The following is a 17,634-nucleotide window of genomic DNA, read 5'->3' as shown; positions in this document are numbered from 1 at the left end:
ATAGTGTTGAATTGTTATTGTCAAAGACAAAGGAAGACAGACATTTTCCTGCTATTCTGAACAAAAATCCTAATTTCATTTTTAACTTTTGGGCCAGATGCTGAAACTGAATCTTAAAAGAGAGTCAGGTATCAAGCAAAATACCTTCCAGGTATTTGAAAGACTCCACAAGACTGATATGAAGATAATTTAAAGGGCAGACAGAGTCACAGGTTTATTTAAACCGAACCTAAAAGTAGGAGATAAGCCTAATCTTTAGGAATATTATTCACATGTATTTATTTATTTTTAATTTCAGTGATAATGATTGCATACGTTATGCCACAACGCTTTTCTTTCATTCCGATGAGGCATAAACATCTGGATGTTTTAATAATTCATTATTTGGAGCAATTTGATACATCAAGTTAGCATTGGTATCAAACCACTAAAAGAGATTTCACAAAATCTGGCAAGAATGAAAGGTGCTGTTATTAACGGCTAATTACTGATCTATGAATCATCACTCTCCCAAATGGTATTAATGTAACCGCTGGTTACAAACCTCTTCATACATAATTTATGAAAGCATCCTTGATTACTGTAATGCAGCAAAGACAATGAAGGGACAGGGCTTAAATCTTTTTTATACATTCTAACTGACTGGTGCAATTTCCACTTACATTTCTAGTAAAAACATGCATTTAAGTGTTTTCCTCTAACTAAAGCACGTCATTATTTAAAATTAATGAATAATGTACTGATTGTCTTAGTCCCTTCTTTTTAAATCGTTAAGGAGGAGAGTATTTCACCCGGCGGTGATTTATGCTCAGCTTTGCTGTGATCAGCAGCAGTTAGCTATTGTTTTAATTGAGTGCAGCATCTCTGCCTGTGCACCTTCATAATGAGCAGCTGTAGCTCCTGTCTGAGCCGCTTAATCAGCCACCGAGGCTCACCACCCTTCACTCGGTCGGTGCTCCAGCACCGCGGCCAGTTGGACAGCGACCATACAGCCTCCTCAGCATCACCGGGGCTCCGCCAATCAGAGCGCAGCTCGGGGCAGATTAACCCAAACAGCCCTAGTGCTGCTCTGTAGTAGAAGCCCCAGAAACAAGCATTTGATCCTCGTGGACTCAGTCCTGGCAGATAGAAAATTAACTGTTTAGTTAACCCGATCTGATATTAGAAGGGATTTATATATTTTTTTTAAATAATCAGAAAGAAAAAGGCGGATCGGGAGGAGGATGGATGCTTGCTCAATAATAGGAGAAAGCACGGACGCGATAGTAATGGTTGATTCTCCTGTAGATGAAAAGGAAATTCGGGAGGCTTGTAAAAGGTGGGTTGTTGTTTTTTCTTTCTTGTTTGTGGAAACGTCCAAAAGCTTACTGTGTAACTTGATCAGTAGCGAAAATGAATGGATGTTAAAAGCAGACATGAAGGTGTGTGTGTGTTTTTTACCCCCCTGGCTGCTGCTAGTTTCGCTGAATGGTGGGTTACTGAACCCAGCTGTTTCTGCTGTAGACAGTGGGAACAGTACACGACAGGATTCCTGCTGCTGCTGTTGTTGTTCTTGTGTTTCAACATTACTGCAACAACATATATGCTGCTGTCTTAGTTTTAAGAATTTATATTGAATCACTGCGTTTTCAGTGATAGCACACTCCATATAAGTGCTTTATGATACTCAGAGCTAGTACCCTGAGTGCCTACTTTAATTTACCACCATACAAAAGACCGTTCCCTTTCTGCTTCTGACAGATTTGCAGGATTCAGTGAGCAGCTCATAAATAGTTGGCTGGAGCTCTTTGCGATCTGTTCAGTGTCATCCTGCTGCTTTAGTCAAACTGGTTCTTTGGGTCACTGATGTCACCCTGTCACTCACTTTGTTCTCAGCTTGTAAAAAAATCTAATGGATAAGAGGCTTCAAACATGAAAGCAGGGCTGGAAACAGCTGAGACCTGTCACCCTTCAGCTCAGCAACAGGCCACATTATTAGTATTATTATTATTATTATTTCTCTCTCCATGAACACTCCTCACTTGGTTTTGTCACCTATATGCAGAGACAGAGCATCACATTTTTACTCTAATGACACCTCAGGCTTTTAAAGGTTAACAGTCAGCACTCTGCATACAGAGTGTGCTTTTGCACAGTTCTTCAGCGTGTCTATATGCGTGATTGTCAGGTTAGGAAATTTTGAGAGACATGACATTGACTGACATCCAGACAGTTGATGCACGAAGCGTGCTGTAGACAAGAAAACAGACAAAGATCTAAAGGGAAATGTTTGGAGAGAGAGACAGAAAGTACAGCTGACAGCCTTTAAGCCTTAGAGATATTCTGGTTCCTCCCGGGGCCACCTTTGAACAACTTTAAGGTGATTTTATACACTCAGTTTCCAACTCAATATCACACACTCAGCAGTCATATGAAGGACTGTACAGAAGCGCAAACCTGATTTGTGCTTCTTTTCCACTTCATTCAGAGGGCGAAACATTACAATTTCAACTCTACGTTTTTAAAAAAATTAACATGATAAATTTGAAGCTTGAAAAATTAATAAACTCTAATTTAAACTATTCATTCGTATGTCATTGTAATGGAAGTCTAATAACAGCCCAGAAATACCCAGCACCTTCCTCAAGTCACAGTTATCAGTTTTTGCTGAAACTGCTTGGTGCTGGCTGTATTTTCCGATGAGTCTGAGATGTAATAATAAGAGGGGTTTCTAATAATTAATGACATGGTCTAGCATCACTGATTATTTATAGTTGTTATATGAGACTTCATTATTTTAAGAGGACTAATAATCTGGCAACAGAGTGTGTGCACGGTGAAAAACGAGCAGCTTTTGTTTCAGCTGTGCACTCTGCTGTTCTGATGTAAACTCTGATTTATGAGGTCATTTTGATTTCAGGGCACGCTGCCAGTTTCCCATTTTTGTCCTAGGTGTCGGGAGTAGCTTGGTGACACCTTTTTGGATGTATTTTTGTATTCGTCCGCTGAATTATTGATAAGCTCCAGAATTGAGTTCCTTTGTTAGTGTGTTTGCCTGGGTTGGCCAGCTCTGTGGAAACCATTAAGATGAAAACTCAGGGTCAAACACTGATATCCCACACCCTGTGGTCAAGAGGCAGCCAGGCAGTGTCTCCTAGTATCTTTAATTATATTCCTGCATCAATTCTAAGCTGTAGTGAAACACTGGATGGACTGAGTTTCTTGTGATTACAGTGAAAATAAAGTATTTACACTCTGAAGTAGCTTCATTTTGTTTGTTTATTCACTCACGTCAGCGTCTAAATAGGTCAAACTAGTAGATGAACAAATGCTTTGCGATTAAGAGCTTCTGAGGACTTTGCGGGGTATTTATTATTTAGGTCATAACACAATTTTATTGTAACATGAAGACAAAACTCTGAGGTTTTCTTCTTCACTTGGCTCCACTAATAAACTCTATAATCCCTCTGCTTATGTTTACCAATTCAGCAGACTGCTCATCATCATTTGTTCTCCTTATTATGAGATGCAAATAAAACCTTGTGAGGTCAATTAAGCTCTGTTGACTTACTCTGTCGCCATGGTGACTAGGCAGGAAGTGCGGTTGCATCCAGTCTTGCGTGGAAAAACAAGCATGTGGTTGACTTTAAGGAGCTCATGCCCACTTTCCTGAGCTACAGCCAAAGGAATACGCAGCTATCCTGTTAGGTCTCTTTATTTTCTGTTGTTTTTATGTAACGTAATTTTGGGGGTAGAAAGTGAAATAAAACTAAATGAATGAATGATTTTAAGGACATGTGATAGAGGAGGAATGGAATATAAAACAAGAGTCTACAGCCACACTGTGTAATTAGTTTAGTTGTTGTTTTTTGTGAACACTGTCTTTATATTTCATGACAATCCATAGAATAACACAGAGCATTAGTGCAGGCAGGCTATAAGGTCAAGCACAGCCAAGAATCCCATTACAAGACGCTTTGCAACCCACTTTTTTCCTAGCTACTCCTTTTTTTAATCCCTATCATCTCTGTCATTGTCCATTGTCATTACAGCCTGCTCTGTTCTGCTTTGCTTTGTAGTCAGGCCTTGCTGCTGGGGAGGTCCCAGATTAGAACCATGATGCCCAATAAAAATAGAAATGGAAAGAAAAGAAAAAAAAAGTGGCTTAAGTGAATGTCATTGAAAAAAACTCAAAGGATCACGGAAGTCAGTAGGACTCATCTTCAGGGAACTAAACAAGCGGACATGTGAGCCTTTCCATAACTGTGTGGGCTAAAGTGGTGAATGCAATAAACCGACACAGCTATCCACAGAAGAATGCTTTTAACATGACCAAAGACAGACAGTTTTCACAAGCACTGCAAAATGAGAAAAATATAAAAACAACTACTGAATGCTGCCGTTAGCCACGAACCATCCCTCAGTCTTGTCTTGTGTGCCATCCTAAATAACCACCTACCCCAATGATGGTGACATGAAGTGAAAAAAGTCTCACTCTCTCGCTCATTCTCGATTCCTTCTCCTTCCTCCTACCTTCTGTTTTAATTGGCCCTTCTTCCTTCCAGTGGCTACAGCATGTTATCCAGAAATCCATTCCTTACCTCATTAGCTCAGCTGGGCTGCTCAATTCGCCGTTGAAAATCAGATGAAGTAAGGCAAGAAGTGCATTCAAGAAACTGAGTTGTCAGTCACTGTTTACAAGCTGAACTTTTGCACCTTCATTTGAAAAGAGCTGCTGCTTCTTTCACTGCTACCACTGTCAATCATATCCTCTCTCCTGTTAATATATTTCCATATTTTTATATTTTCATTGTCTTCCTCTTCTCCCCATCCGACGTCTCTCCTTAGTGAGATCCCGACAGTTTCTCTGTGCCCCCCTGACAGCTCTGCTGAGGCCCAGTTGACTGTCATCCAGCCTGAAGGGGAGCTATGTGACAGCTGCAGCAGCCTTGGCAGACCCTCTTCTTCCTTTCAGCTCTATCACCAAGTATACCTTAGCATATATAGGGATGCATTAAATAAGGTGGTGGATTTGGAAGGCAGTGACATCAACAGTCATATTGTTATCTTCCTTCCTCCTTTAGGTTCCCCAGAGTCCCCAGCTTCTAAAATGTCCACACTGCAGTCACTGTGGGCCAATCAAATCAAATGCCTGCCACAGCTGTCATTCAAACACCAGCGTTCCTAATGATGAAGGAGGAATTGTTGTAAAAGTGGGACACAGCTGTGGTTCTGCACATCAGTCATCCTGCCATGGACCGGTGAGATGTCACTGGCTGCACGGGTCAAATGAAGGCGGGACACAGAAACCAAAGCAGCAACATGTGGTGACAGTAAGGTGTGTTTTGGAAAATATACTTTGGCTTTTTTTTGGCTGTTTTACCTGAAAGTAGATAGTTCAAAAGTCATTGTCTGCATTTCAATTTTTTGTGTGTGTATTCAACAAACTGGAGAATTAAAGAGCTTCAGTGGTGCCGACAGTCGGATTTGATTACATTAAAGAAAAAAAAAGAGAGACAAATCTGCTGTTTCGTTCCTTTTCGGTTTACTTGTGCTTGGCCATAGCTTCATACTTAATACATGTCTCAACTACCTTGTGGGAAGAGGTCAAAAGTCACATTTATTTATATGACACATTTAAAACAATAGAGTTGACCAAAGCACTGTACATTAAAAGCATATTGCCCCAAGAAAACTACACTGAAATCCAGAAAAAATTGAAAGCAATACATAACATTAAAGGACAATAAATAAAATAAGATAACAATAAAATGAAATCAAAATAAAAACAGACCATAAAATGCAATCCTTTAAGTGGATGTCACACTGCCAAGGAGAATAAATGTGTTTATAATAAAGATTTAAATGTGTACCGCCGGAGCTGTGTGGATATGAAGATAGGTAGATTATCCCATTGATGTGTTGCTGATTCTGCAAAAGCTCGATCACCTCTCTGTTTTAATCTGGTTTTAGGCTTGTGTAAGAGCTGCTGGTTAGATGAGGTCAGAGCTCTTATAGAAGAAAATGAATCAACAAATTTGCTTGTTTTTTCCCACATGTGCACAGAGTCATTATAATGATAATAATTATTTTTTTTGTTACTGATAACAGTTTTCTTTTGTGAACAGGGATGGGGGACTGTACTGTATCCTTAGAAAGTAAGTGTGAAAACCCTTTTTTATCTTAAAAGCCCAAAAGTACTGCAGGTCTCTCTTAATTTCATCATGATGATTCTCTTTTCTTCAGCGACACAGCCTGATTCTTTTGCGGTATTTTATTTAACAGTTATTCCCAGGTGATAGTGGACTACCCGTTGGCGGTTCTGATTGGTTGTGCTGTGCTGTTGCTGGGATGCTCACTGGCTGCATTCTTGATTGGCCCACTGCCAGACTTCTCTGACCCATTACTGGTTAGTCTCAAATACATGTGCACACTCACAAATTTTAATATTCATTAAATGCATTCCCTAGCTCCAACTGTGACTTCATGATCTATGCCTTCCCCATTGCTAGTAGTCTCTTCCAGAGTGTACATCCTTTATGTCAAAATTTAGTCAGAGAAGGCCCCCATGGTTTGCTTTACAATTGGTTTAAAGTCCCCACTGGGCCATGAAAACAAGAACACTCAAGCCTGTACACACAAGCAATCTTCAAATTTTAATCCTAATTTTCTTGCTGCAGCACATGTATCTCTACTGTCAGGTTCTGTTAAATCAACAACACAAACATCCTTCACCACCTTAGGCTGAGTGTGGTTAATTACTGTTCTGCTAATGACTCATGATTTCAGCCATATCCTTTTAGTTCAGTCTAATCTCAGATTCAATGAGCCGCTCTGAATTAGATCACACTTGCTGTCATCTTAATTAAATACACCTTCTCACCTTTGAGATGCATGTTTACAGGATAAACACTGATTAAGAAATCATTCTCAAGTCTCAACAAGCGACTCACAACAATGAATCATGAACGGCAAAGCTAAAAATGATTTACATAAGAAAAGAAGTACGATTATGCCAATGATAAGAGTGCTGCTTTCTTTTTATAAACACCACTCAGTAAAAATATAAGCAAATACAGGCTGCGTATATACATGTTTATTAGACAGCATTTAATTTGCTTGATGCTGATTATATCAGTGGATGCATTGTGTTAAATGGTAACAGCATCTGTACTGCCTTTCACTGTGATGTCTGCTTGTGTTTGAAAGTGCTCTCTTTCTACAGGGCTTTCAGCCACGAGGAACATACATCGGAGTTCGCATGTCGAGCTTGTCCAAGCTGCAGGAGAACACTGGCCCTGGGAAAAAACTGTCTCTTTTACCACAGCAGCTCAGTAAAAGGTCAGCAGAAGGTTTTAGTGGAATGAAGCACAGACTACACCACTGACAGACGCACAGATGTGCTGCTGTAGAAATGGATTTGAGCAACCTGAAGACTGATAACACATTATTATAATTACTTGCAGTAAAAGCTTTGGCAATAGTGACTGTATGCAGACACACTACACACAGTCATTACAAAAAGAATGCACACCCTCTTTCAAGTTCTGGTTTCTGTATTGGGAAATAATAAAACAATAATTAATTTGGGCCTTACTAAGTTGTGTTGGATCCTTAAGGCAGAGCACAACCTGAACAGTGTGTAACACAGGGCTAACACAGAGTGGTAGACAACCATTCACACTCTCACATCTACCTCTTATGGAAGTTTATGGAAGAGAAATCCAAGACAGAGGAAGACTGAATGTTGGACTTTAACTGAATCCTAACTTTGCAGTATTCCCACAGAGTTTATAAATAAGCAGCATGAATAATAATGGAAAAACAAACAGCTAGTGTCTATTGTGCTTATCCCAAGTGCTAAAAAAATATTGCAAATTAAAAAATGTTAAAATCAAAATGCTAAAAAGGGCATCTGTCTGGTTTTATATGTGTTAGATTTGGAGGAACTATCAGCAGAGAAAGTAGCAGTGGCCACGACACCTCCAAAGCTCGAATGAAAAGGATGCTGGCCAGGGACTCCACTCTAGACACCTTCCTCTGCGATTCTCCAGGTGAGAAAACCCTGATCAGTTTAAGCTTTTCAGTAAAATAAACTTTTATGTTTTTAAAACTTAAACAAATGAAATCTCGTTGTTTTCACACTGTAGATCTACAAGGGTTAAGAGTAATATGTATCTATGCTGGCCATGACAAACTAAACATTAGAAAATTAAAAGGAGATAACTATGCATATGTGAATGCAGCCGATTCATTTCAATTTAATCCACCTCTATAAACTGTATTTAAAAACTGTGAATGTTGGGAAAAACACTGGAGCTTAGTAAAGAGTCATTAGTGGTCTCTGCAAACTTAGAATGAAAGACATAAACAACATAAAAGTGACCACTTAAATACAAGTTCACAAAGAAAAGTTGCAGATCAAAGAAGTTTTTTGAGAGCTATTCTTTGGGAATGGTATTCCTGATTTTCTTCTTTAAGCTCTGCTTTGATATAGTTTTCTGTTAGATCAAAGACTTCTTTTTAAAATACGGAAAGCTCCCTAAATAGATTTATTAGCAATCCCAAGCCCTAGGTTTGCATTTTATTGAAGTTGGCTAATTTCTATTCACATCCAACACTGACGCCAGGATAAAACACACAAAATATGTAGTTTGCTTGCTTTCATCCCTAAGGATTCATACCTCAGAGCCCTTGACAAGGGTCTGCAAACATTCTGAGCATTTCTGACCACCCCTGTGAACTGAGGAATCACGGCTGGTCATCTTGTTCCTGTATGGAGACTCCATCTGTCTCTCTCCACACAGGCGAGCGTTTTGCCCAGCTGGTGTTTCGATCAGAAAACTCAGCCAGTCTCTGGAGTCTGAAGGCGATCCACGCCATGTGTGAGATGGAACAATCCAGGGTTCGTCATGTTCTACTCACTCCTCTCTGTCAACTTTGCTGAAACATTTAGTCATCGTCTCCTCTCTCTCTCACTTTTTCAGTTTAATACAGTGGCTGTGTTCCACATTTTAATCCATCTCCTCCAATAAAAATCACTCTACATCATCTTGTGTGAAATTAGTTCTTTTTTTTTATGAAATAGCTTTAAATCTGGGCATGCATTCAAAAAAACCTTTGCCTCCTTTGAAACAGATTCGCTCCCAGGCCCAGTTCCAGGACCTGTGCCAGCAGCATGTGAGGGTGAAGGCTGAGGGAATGTCCAAGAGCGGCTGTTGTCCAAGCTGGTCTCTGGGGAATTACTTGGCAGTCCTTACTAATGCCTCCCGCTGCCTCAGCCTCACCTCACAGCAAGTACTGAAGCTTTCTTCTCATTTTCAAAATTATAAAACAAAACAAAATAAAACAGGCAAAGGGATATCAGCTCATCAGACCAGTCCTTTTTATTTTGTAAATTGTACTTTGTAGGTGGATGTCTTGTCACGTTCAAGAAGACATTTGAAAACCTGATCTTGTCCTCAGAGTTGTTTGGTAAAGTAACCCAAGCAGAAAGTTGACCATTACAAGCTTTTAACTGCACCTCCAGTCATAATGAGCAAAAATCAAATTAAACCACGTTCAGTTTAAATATACTGTGTGTGAAATCTCACCTTTAGATGTCAGTAGATTCCAATCAAGTGCATAATTGTAGCTACGGAGGCCACTGCAGGGCAAACAACTCTGGCTGCTGTTCGTCTGTAGTGAGTGTAGTTGGTCAGTCGACTGTTGTCCAACTGAGGACATCAGCTGGTAAAGCATTATTATGCAGATATCCCTGTGACGTGGCATTTAATTTTCTTTCAGAAATAAAATGTGCTTATTTTACAAAAGGTTAAAGGAGCATGGATATGTGTGAGCAATGCAAACTCAGTAAGCACTTAATTATACCTCAGTTCTGTTGTGTTATCTTGTGGTTTTATTTTCCATTGTCTTTCTCTCATACCAGGTTTCTGAGTCTCTGAACCTTCTGCGGAAATGTGCGCCATACTATCATGAAGGACATCTAGTTGAAGCCTGTGCCCAGAGACCCAAACATGGCAGCTGTTCCTCGGTTCCCTCCCGCTGCAAACAATCCCGCGTGGTGTTTCAAATCCTGCACTTTCTGGTTGACAAAGACTTTCTTGGACCGCAGACTGTTGAATACCAAATTCCCACACTGAAGTACAGTCTTCTTTTCCTACCTGTAGACAAAGGAGAACATATGATGGAGATATACATGAATAGCCTTGAAGGCAGGGATCTAACCTACAATAATACGACTATTACTGGCATAGACTTTGGCATTAAGCAGGCTCTGTTTGAGTATTACCTGACAAGAGATTCAGTTTACCCTTTCCTAGCTGTTGTATCACTTCTGTTCACTATGGCTCTATACCTCCACTCGCTCTTCATAGTAGCGCTATCTGTAATAGCAATCACCGGCTCCCTTCTAACATCCTATTTTTTCTACAAAGTAGCATTTCGTCTGACTTTCTTTCCTCTGGTCAACCTGTCAGCAGCTCTTATTCTCTTGGGAAGCTGCTCCAATCAGGTTTTCATCTTTACTGACTTTTGGAATCTGCAGCTATCCCAAAATCCTTCAGCTTCCCTGGAAAAGAGAGTAAACAGAGCTTTGCAGGAAGTAGGCTATTTGATTTTAGCATCAGGGCTGACCTCCAGTGCAGCTTTTTTCTCTGGTTATCTCAGCAGCATCACAGCAATCAGATGCTTCTCCATTTATCTCGGAACTGCCTCTGTAATCAGCTCCCTCTTGGCATTGGTGTGGCTGCCGTGTTCGTTCATTCTGCGTGAGCGCTACACAAAAATGTCTTCTGCATCTGCGGCAGCGCAAGGATGGAACCCCTGCTGCTCCAAAAGCACTGGTGGCTTTTGGGACACGAGTTCACGCAAGAGATGCCTCTTCAGCCTTGGGCAGAAGCTGAGAGAATTAAATCGTGGTCTCACTGACACCTCCAATTTATTATTTCTGAAAATCCTGCCCTGTGGAGTTGTAAAGTTTAGATACATTTGGGTTTGCTGGTTTGCAGTGCTCGCTGCTGGAGGCATGTACATGTCATGCATAGACCCGGGCATGAAGCTGCCAGCTCTTGAGAGCAGGGTCACCCAACTGTTCCGCTCCAGTCACCCATTTGAGCGATATGACGCAGAGTACCATCACATGTTCATGTTTGAGAGGCAGAGAAATGGAGAGGATAAGCCTGTTACGTTGATGCTTGTTTGGGGCATCAAACCGACTGACAACGGAGACCACTTTAACCCAAGAAGCAATGGCTCTTTAGTTCTTGACCCTGACTTTAACATGAGCCGACCTGATGCTCAGGTTTGGTTGCGGGAGCTGTGTGGACGGGTTCAGAACCAAAGCTTTCACTCTCCTTCATCACCTGAAGATAAAGATGCAATGACAGGTAATATCTGCCTCGTAGAGCAGCTAATACACTGGATATCTGTCAGGAGGTGCTCAGAGAGCGATGACGCCCTTCATTTCTGCTGTAATGACATCCCATTCCCCTACCCTCCCAGCGTTTTTGAGAACTGCCTAAGCATGATGCTGGCAGAGAGGTATGCCGAGGGCCATCTGGCACACAGCGGAGGGGTGTACTTCCAGCCAGATGGCAGGGTTGCTGCCCTCGTGCTGGCATTCAAAACTACATACTTCTACAGCTTCAACTTTAGCAGAACCAGTGTTTTTTACAGAGAAATCCTGACATGGTTTAACAGAGAGATATCAGGAGCACCACAAGGGCTGGAGAACGGCTGGTTCATCAGTCAGCTGTCTCTTTTTGACCTGCAGCAGTCTTTAAGCTCAGAGACTCTAGTAGTAGCTGGCTTTTCAGTAGCACTCACATGTGCTTTGCTTCTTTTAACCACATGGAATATTCCACTGAGCATATATGGAACAATAGCCGTAGGAGGCAGTGTGTTTGTCACTGTCGGCCTCCTTGTTCTTCTTGAATGGCAGCTGTGTGGCACAGAGGCTCTGTTTATATCATCTGCCGCAGGGCTGTCAGTCGATTTTATTGCCAACTATTGCATATCCTACAGCTTAGCTCCACATTCAGATAAAATTGGGAAAGTAGCACATGCCACTAAAAGGATGGGATGTCCTGTAGCAATAGTTTCTGGTGCTTTTTTCTTCATAGGGATCATCATGTTACCTGCCACGGCCTTGTTCTTCAGAAAGCTTGGGATTTTTCTGTTTTTGGTCAAATGTGTAGCGTGTGGATTTGCAACCTTCTTTTTCCAGTCCCTGTGCTGTTTTTGTGGACCCCAGAAAAACTGTGGAATGATCACGCTGCCGTGTTTTTCCGACCAAACGGACGGTATGCTTTCTTCTTGTTCTGATCCTGGCTCTTTGTCGACTTCTGCGGCTAACGGGGCATTTGGTAAATCTAGAGTGAGGAGGAGTTATGACAAAGAAGCAGGCGGTTATCTCTATCCCAACCATCGTCAGCACAGGCAGAAACAGACTGCAGGAAGTGGCTGCGGGAATCGAGGGCCCGAGCAGTACGAGCTGCAGCCATTGGCCTATCGCCTGAGTGACAGCTTTGAGAACAGCACCTGCACCAGTAAACTGTCAAACCGGCCCTCTGTGCTTTCTGATGAGATTGAGTACTGTGAGGGAGATGTGGCAAGGAATACCATGGATGGGGAGAGTGAGGAGACATGTAGCCATCAACAGAAAATCTGCCAACCACCACCAGCCGTCCAGACCTCATCTCCTTACAAAGAAAACACTCTATGCCCACCAGGCCTGGCTGAAGAAGATGTAGCTAAGGACAAGTTGCTGTGTAAAACCTGCAGGAGTCAGTCTGTCAGGGTGAAACACTGGAGCAATACATCATCCTCATCATCAAGCATGGAGGAGACCATCATCAGCCATACACTGGAGACTACTGACCAGTCATCACTCTGCAAGGATGAAAATACCTTAGGGGAGAGGTGCTGTCACCCTCATCGCTCACATAAAGGACGTCACCTCTCCCTGTCTCAGAGCTCCTGTGAGGGTCTGGAGGAGTCCTGCGAAACGTGCCTCAGTGACATCGAACCAGGATCTTCGAACACACAGCAGCAAGAAGGAGAGGCGGAGGTCCACTTACAGCCAGGACACCTTAATGGGAGGAGAGATGCACTTCGTCTCTCACTGAAAGAAATCGTTTATGAGACTTGTGGCAAGCGTCGCACCAGCCACAGCGAGGAAGTGGTGATTTTACCCAACAGTAAGCCAGACTTACCAGATGTTTGGATAAAGAGAGACGGACAGCGGGAAGATACTTGTTAAAGAAAGCTGGAGAAAATCTTGAAAACACTGTGGATCTGACTCTTAATTTATACATATAAAAAAATTAAAACCAAAACAACTGAACTTATACAATCACAGTTGATGAAAAAGGAGCATACATTGTTACATTTGTATATTACACAAAGGAAATACAAGCCAACTGCAAATGTAACACGACAGCATGTTTGTCCAGTCTTGTTTCATCGTTTGTTACAAATGAGGTCAGAGCATGAGCGTGTCTTCAGCTAAAGGTTAAAACTGAAAGCATGACAGCAAAAGATGAAGCTTTCTATCCAGCCACAGTTTTAAACAAATGCCACATTTGAATATTAACTGCAGCTCGTCATCGACACAGAAACTATCCGAGTGCTGCACCTGATGCCTGCAGAACTTACTTTGTGCCTGGAACTTTTTAACTTCTGAACCTGGACGCTCTGCACAGACTGGGTTTCTCCAAGCTGGGATTGACCCCTATGAGCCATATGCACTCATAGATTTAAATGTGAGATATAAAGAGACAGAGCTGCGTGGGGTGTGCCTGCGCGCAAAGCCGCAAACAGTTTATGAGCATGACTCAATCATTATCACGTTTAGAGAAGCAGACAACTGTCAGTGGGTTCTGCACTCTGTGGGGATAACATGTACAGTATGTCTTTTGTGATGATAATGTAGAGAATCACTAACCTACAGTTCGCAGTGTGTATCATGTGTGGTGTCTTGGCTTGCTTTTAATGTTTCACTTTCAAATTAACGGTCATGCTGTTTATTCTAGTGTCAGTGCCAAAACAATGTAATGTTCACTCGTGCTGATTTCCAAGGGGCAAAGTGGTGTCTAACAGACTTAACACTAAGGTTTATACACTTGAGGTGCATACTATTCAGGATCCACAGATGTCAGTAAGCCTTAGCAGAATTAGGAGGAGCTTGAATTTCTGTTTTAAATGCAGTAATTGTACCATCACAAGCAGCTGCATCAACAGTCAATTTCCCATACAGATCTGGCTGCAGTGTTAAGAGAAACTCCTGACAGGCGACCTTTATCCACACTGCAAAGCATTTAACAGTATTTATGACATGAACAGCATGTGTCAAATGTCTTTCAAACGGTTGTTTCAAAGCAGCTGAAATTTTGTGATGTGCAAAAAAAAAAAAAAAAAAGTGTCCTAAGAGTAAAATTTTATATGTTTATGGTCCTTTATAATATATAAAACAAAGAAGTATTGAAGGTGCAGTGGCTGTGATTCAGCGAGGACCTTAAGAAGAAAGATTTGCCATAAAATGTGCCTATGAGCGAGGTTATTTTCAAGACTTTTCATTGCAGAGGTGTTATCTTGACTGTATAATCAAACATCTTTAACCAGCCTTCACTTTGGGTCACTCAGCAGAATAACCTTGCCTTATAGACAAAGGTAATCAATCACAGGCTTTCTATAAACAAAAAGATAAAGGTCACCACCACTCTTATTTATAGCTGTCAATGTTGATTTTTCACAAAAATGAAATAAAACATTTTATTTTCCTGCAGACTGGCTTTCGATTTATTTCAAATGTTCGCTGTGGTACAAGACAGATTACAGACTTTGTGGATAATGTTAAATTAAAATAGACCTCAAGGTGAAATGAGAACCACTCCAATCTTAACTCATATTTGCTTTCAAAGCAGCAAAACATTTTTGTTTTTGGTTCTAAATCAAAAAAATTAAAAACCAAAATCTCCTTGAGGATTAATGATTGTCTGAAGATTAAATGTCAAAGCCGTCAGCAGCGTTCATCTGGTCTGTTCTAATCTGCCTCCACCCAGTCCTCTTTTGCCCAGTCAGGTAATTGTGTGGAATATTCGAAGTCAGGTCCTTTGTAGCGTAAAGCGTGAAGATACATGATGAGTTCCTTCTCTGTGGGGTCTGGCCGCACTAGTTTACATTCACTACATAGGTGGTCTGGGGGAGTTTTCTGACTAGAATCATTTGCCCCAGTTTCATTTCCATGTGATTTGACTGGTTGAGGGTTCTGACAGTCTTTAACGGTGTTGTTGTCATTTACTGCCTCGATGCAATCTAACTTCTTGTCACTGCCACAAGCATCTACCTGTACTGGACAACTTTCTCCGCTTTTGTCAGATTCAGCGGTTCCAGCTGATTTGTCCATTTTCTCAGAGGCTTTATTTTTGTCTGCCTTGTGTGCAATGCCAATGCAGTCATCTGCAATATCCAGCATGTTAAAATTTTCCTGAGAGCGATGTTCTTCTACCAGCGCCTGCAGAAGCTCTTCATCACTCTTCCCCACAAGTCCCCCCTTCCCTCTGTGAGGACCCCAGGCTGATGACCCATAGACGGGATCATTAAGGATGGGAAAACCCAGGTACTGAAGGTGGACCCTGATCTGGTGTGTCCGACCAGTAAGGGGTAAACAGCGGACCACACTTGTTTTTCCGTTAAAGCTAAGCCTCTGGAAGACGGTCCGGCACTCCTTTCCTTTTGGGTCAACACGACAGAGGCCGATTTTGAAAGAAACAACCAGGATGGGTTCTTCACAGATCACCTCATCCTGTGGAAACTCCCCCTCCACTCGGCAGACATACTCCTTTTCAAGCTGAAAGAGACAGAAGATGTAAGAAACCTGTGGAGACGTTTTGAAAACCGACTCGCACAAAAGTGCAAAACATGCTCAACATACCTGTCTGTCTCTCACCATCTGGTCCAGTTTCTTAGAGGTCTCAAGCGTCCTGGCAAACAGCAAGACTCCAGAGGTGAGCCTGTCCAGCCTGTGGACTGTATGCAGCTCAGAGATGCCAAACTCCTTCCCCAGAATGAAAATCACCGTGTTGTGGCGGAATCGGCCACAAGGGTGCACAGGGATGGAGGCAGGCTTATCGACCACAAGCACCTCGCCATCATCTACCAGAATCTCCAGTGGTCTGCCAACTACAGGGGGCTCGTGGCGGTGTACAGTGTTCCTCAAGTGATCATTATTCTGTGCATGGTGAGGGAAAATTTAAGTGTTTGCCCACCTCAAACAAGGCCATCCAATACAATCAGGTGAATTTTTAGAAATCAGAGTATCAAGATTTGGATAGCTACCAATTTAATGACATGAAGGGTTGTTCTTTACAGCTACCACATGTCAAATATTTGATCCTTTCAATGCAAGCTACAATATTGAACAAAAGTAATCAGATTTTACTGACTGATCATTTGGCAACATGAATTTGGTGAATAATGTAGCCATGGCATAAAGTCAATACCTTGTATTAGTATCCCACAAATGGTAAATGGCCTGTATTTGTAGCGCTTTACTAGTCCCTAAGGACCCCAAAGCGCTTTACACTTTCAGTCATTCACCCATTCACACACACATTCACACACTGGTGATGGCAGCTACATTGTAGCCACAGCTGTCCTGGGGCGCACTGACAGGGGCAACTGTCAGTGCTAACTAGATCCCGTTTACCTCCCCTATATAGGTTATACTATGGACTTATGAGACTTACCCTGAGCACCACAGATAGATCCTCCACAGGTGTCTCGTTGAGGCGGATGCGACCCTCTTTAGCGGCCTTCTGATAATACTCAATGGACTCAGCTCTGAACTCATTCTTAAACACATCCAAAAGGCTCGTTCCAATCCACCGACCTTTGCAGTAGGTCTTAAAGTCAAAGTAATACGGATAGACTTTACGAAGCCCAGCCTCGAAGTAGTATGACGTCTCGTTGAAATGCTCTTGGCTAAAGCTCACACCTGGGTTGCGTTTCTGCGGTGGGGGGATATATCTCTCCCCCGGACGGAGCTTCTTCCCACCGGCTCCTCTCCGTCTCTTACCTCTGCCGCTTGTCTCTTTGTCGTCCGTGTCGTCGTTTTTGCGTTTGCCAGTTTCTGACGCCTCTACCGCTGTAGTTTGCTCCAAGGGCACCGGCGTGTTTACATTTCCCGGTGTTCCCGACTCAATACCCGCCCGCTCCATAGCCCAGCTGCTCTTTCTACACTGTGGAGAATTAAGAAAACTCAGAAACCGATTCGCTTTCTCGCAGGCAGAAACAAAATAAACTCCGCGACAATGAACGTCACACTGACTCAGAAAGAAAGATAATAAGCTTCCAAACGGCACCCTCACGTGCATCGCTCGTTAGCTAGAGGTCCTTCTCGCCACACGCGCGCGCCGTGATGACGTTTGTAGTCCAATCGGCGCTCCCTGAAGTTTAAACCAAACTATCAAACCCAATCCTGCATCCCATTTTGCACTTAACCATTAAAAGTAGACAGTTTGTTGTTATTTATGTGTTTTAATGTATTATTTTTGTCATGAAATGTATTTTTGTTATAAATTAAGTTCTATTCACACGAAATATAAATGACAGTGTGTTTGTGTTTGTTCATGATCATGTTTCTATGCTCTAGTC

General features: G+C 42.0%; 2 protein-coding genes across 3 annotated transcripts; one reads left to right on the top strand and one right to left on the bottom strand.

The window, feature by feature from the left end:
* Positions 1-1,037: 1,037 nt before the first annotated feature.
* Positions 1,038-14,758, top strand: disp2 (dispatched RND transporter family member 2). The gene is made up of 10 exons (XM_004540529.5): positions 1,038-1,318; positions 4,828-4,966; positions 5,064-5,317; positions 6,108-6,137; positions 6,265-6,388; positions 7,205-7,320; positions 7,918-8,033; positions 8,787-8,884; positions 9,118-9,276; positions 9,908-14,758. The coding sequence occupies exons 1-10, from the start codon at positions 1,224-1,226 to the stop codon at positions 13,238-13,240; spliced, it is 4,464 nt and encodes a 1,487-aa protein (XP_004540586.1). The 5' UTR covers positions 1,038-1,223; the 3' UTR covers positions 13,241-14,758.
* A 79-nt stretch (positions 14,759-14,837) lies between these two features.
* rpusd2 (RNA pseudouridine synthase domain containing 2) lies at positions 14,838-17,402 on the bottom strand. Of its 2 annotated transcripts, XM_004540531.3 has the most exons (4): positions 17,309-17,396; positions 16,728-17,219; positions 15,914-16,210; positions 14,838-15,829 (listed from the first exon to the last, which is right to left on the bottom strand). In XM_004540531.3, exons 2-4 carry the CDS (start codon positions 17,196-17,198, stop codon positions 15,023-15,025), a joined length of 1,575 nt encoding a protein of 524 aa, XP_004540588.2. In that variant the 5' UTR covers positions 17,199-17,219; positions 17,309-17,396; the 3' UTR covers positions 14,838-15,022. The 2 variants fall into 2 exon arrangements, with proteins under 2 accessions (XP_004540588.2, XP_004540587.2); XM_004540530.3 differs by having other exon boundaries at positions 16,728-17,402.
* Between the last annotated feature and the right edge of the window lie 232 nt (positions 17,403-17,634).

This window comes from Maylandia zebra, linkage group LG19, assembly GCF_041146795.1.
Source record: "Maylandia zebra isolate NMK-2024a linkage group LG19, Mzebra_GT3a, whole genome shotgun sequence".
Classification (NCBI taxonomy): Eukaryota; Metazoa; Chordata; class Actinopteri; order Cichliformes; family Cichlidae; genus Maylandia; species Maylandia zebra.
The sequence above is the reverse complement of the archived record's forward strand: the minus strand, read 5'-3'. Positions and strand labels throughout refer to the sequence as shown.

What these genes read in the sequence shown, in the direction of transcription:
- rpusd2 (XM_004540530.3), bottom strand. Translation starts at nt 17,354, where the DNA reads ATGCACGTGAGGGTGCCGTTTGGAAGCTTATTATCTTTCTTTCTGAGT. An exon ending in ATCTATCTGTGGTGCTCAGG is followed by an intron (nt 16,211 to 16,727) that starts GTAAGTCTCATA and finishes CACCATGCACAG; the next exon opens with AATAATGATCACTTGAGGAA. An exon ending in AGATGGTGAGAGACAGACAG is followed by an intron (nt 15,830 to 15,913) that starts GTATGTTGAGCA and finishes TGTCTCTTTCAG; the next exon opens with CTTGAAAAGGAGTATGTCTG.
- disp2 (XM_004540529.5), top strand. Translation starts at nt 1,224, where the DNA reads ATGGATGCTTGCTCAATAATAGGAGAAAGCACGGACGCGATAGTAATG. An exon ending in CTGTACTGTATCCTTAGAAA is followed by an intron (nt 6,138 to 6,264) that starts GTAAGTGTGAAA and finishes TTTATTTAACAG; the next exon opens with TTATTCCCAGGTGATAGTGG. An exon ending in CTTCCTCTGCGATTCTCCAG is followed by an intron (nt 8,034 to 8,786) that starts GTGAGAAAACCC and finishes CTCTCCACACAG; the next exon opens with GCGAGCGTTTTGCCCAGCTG.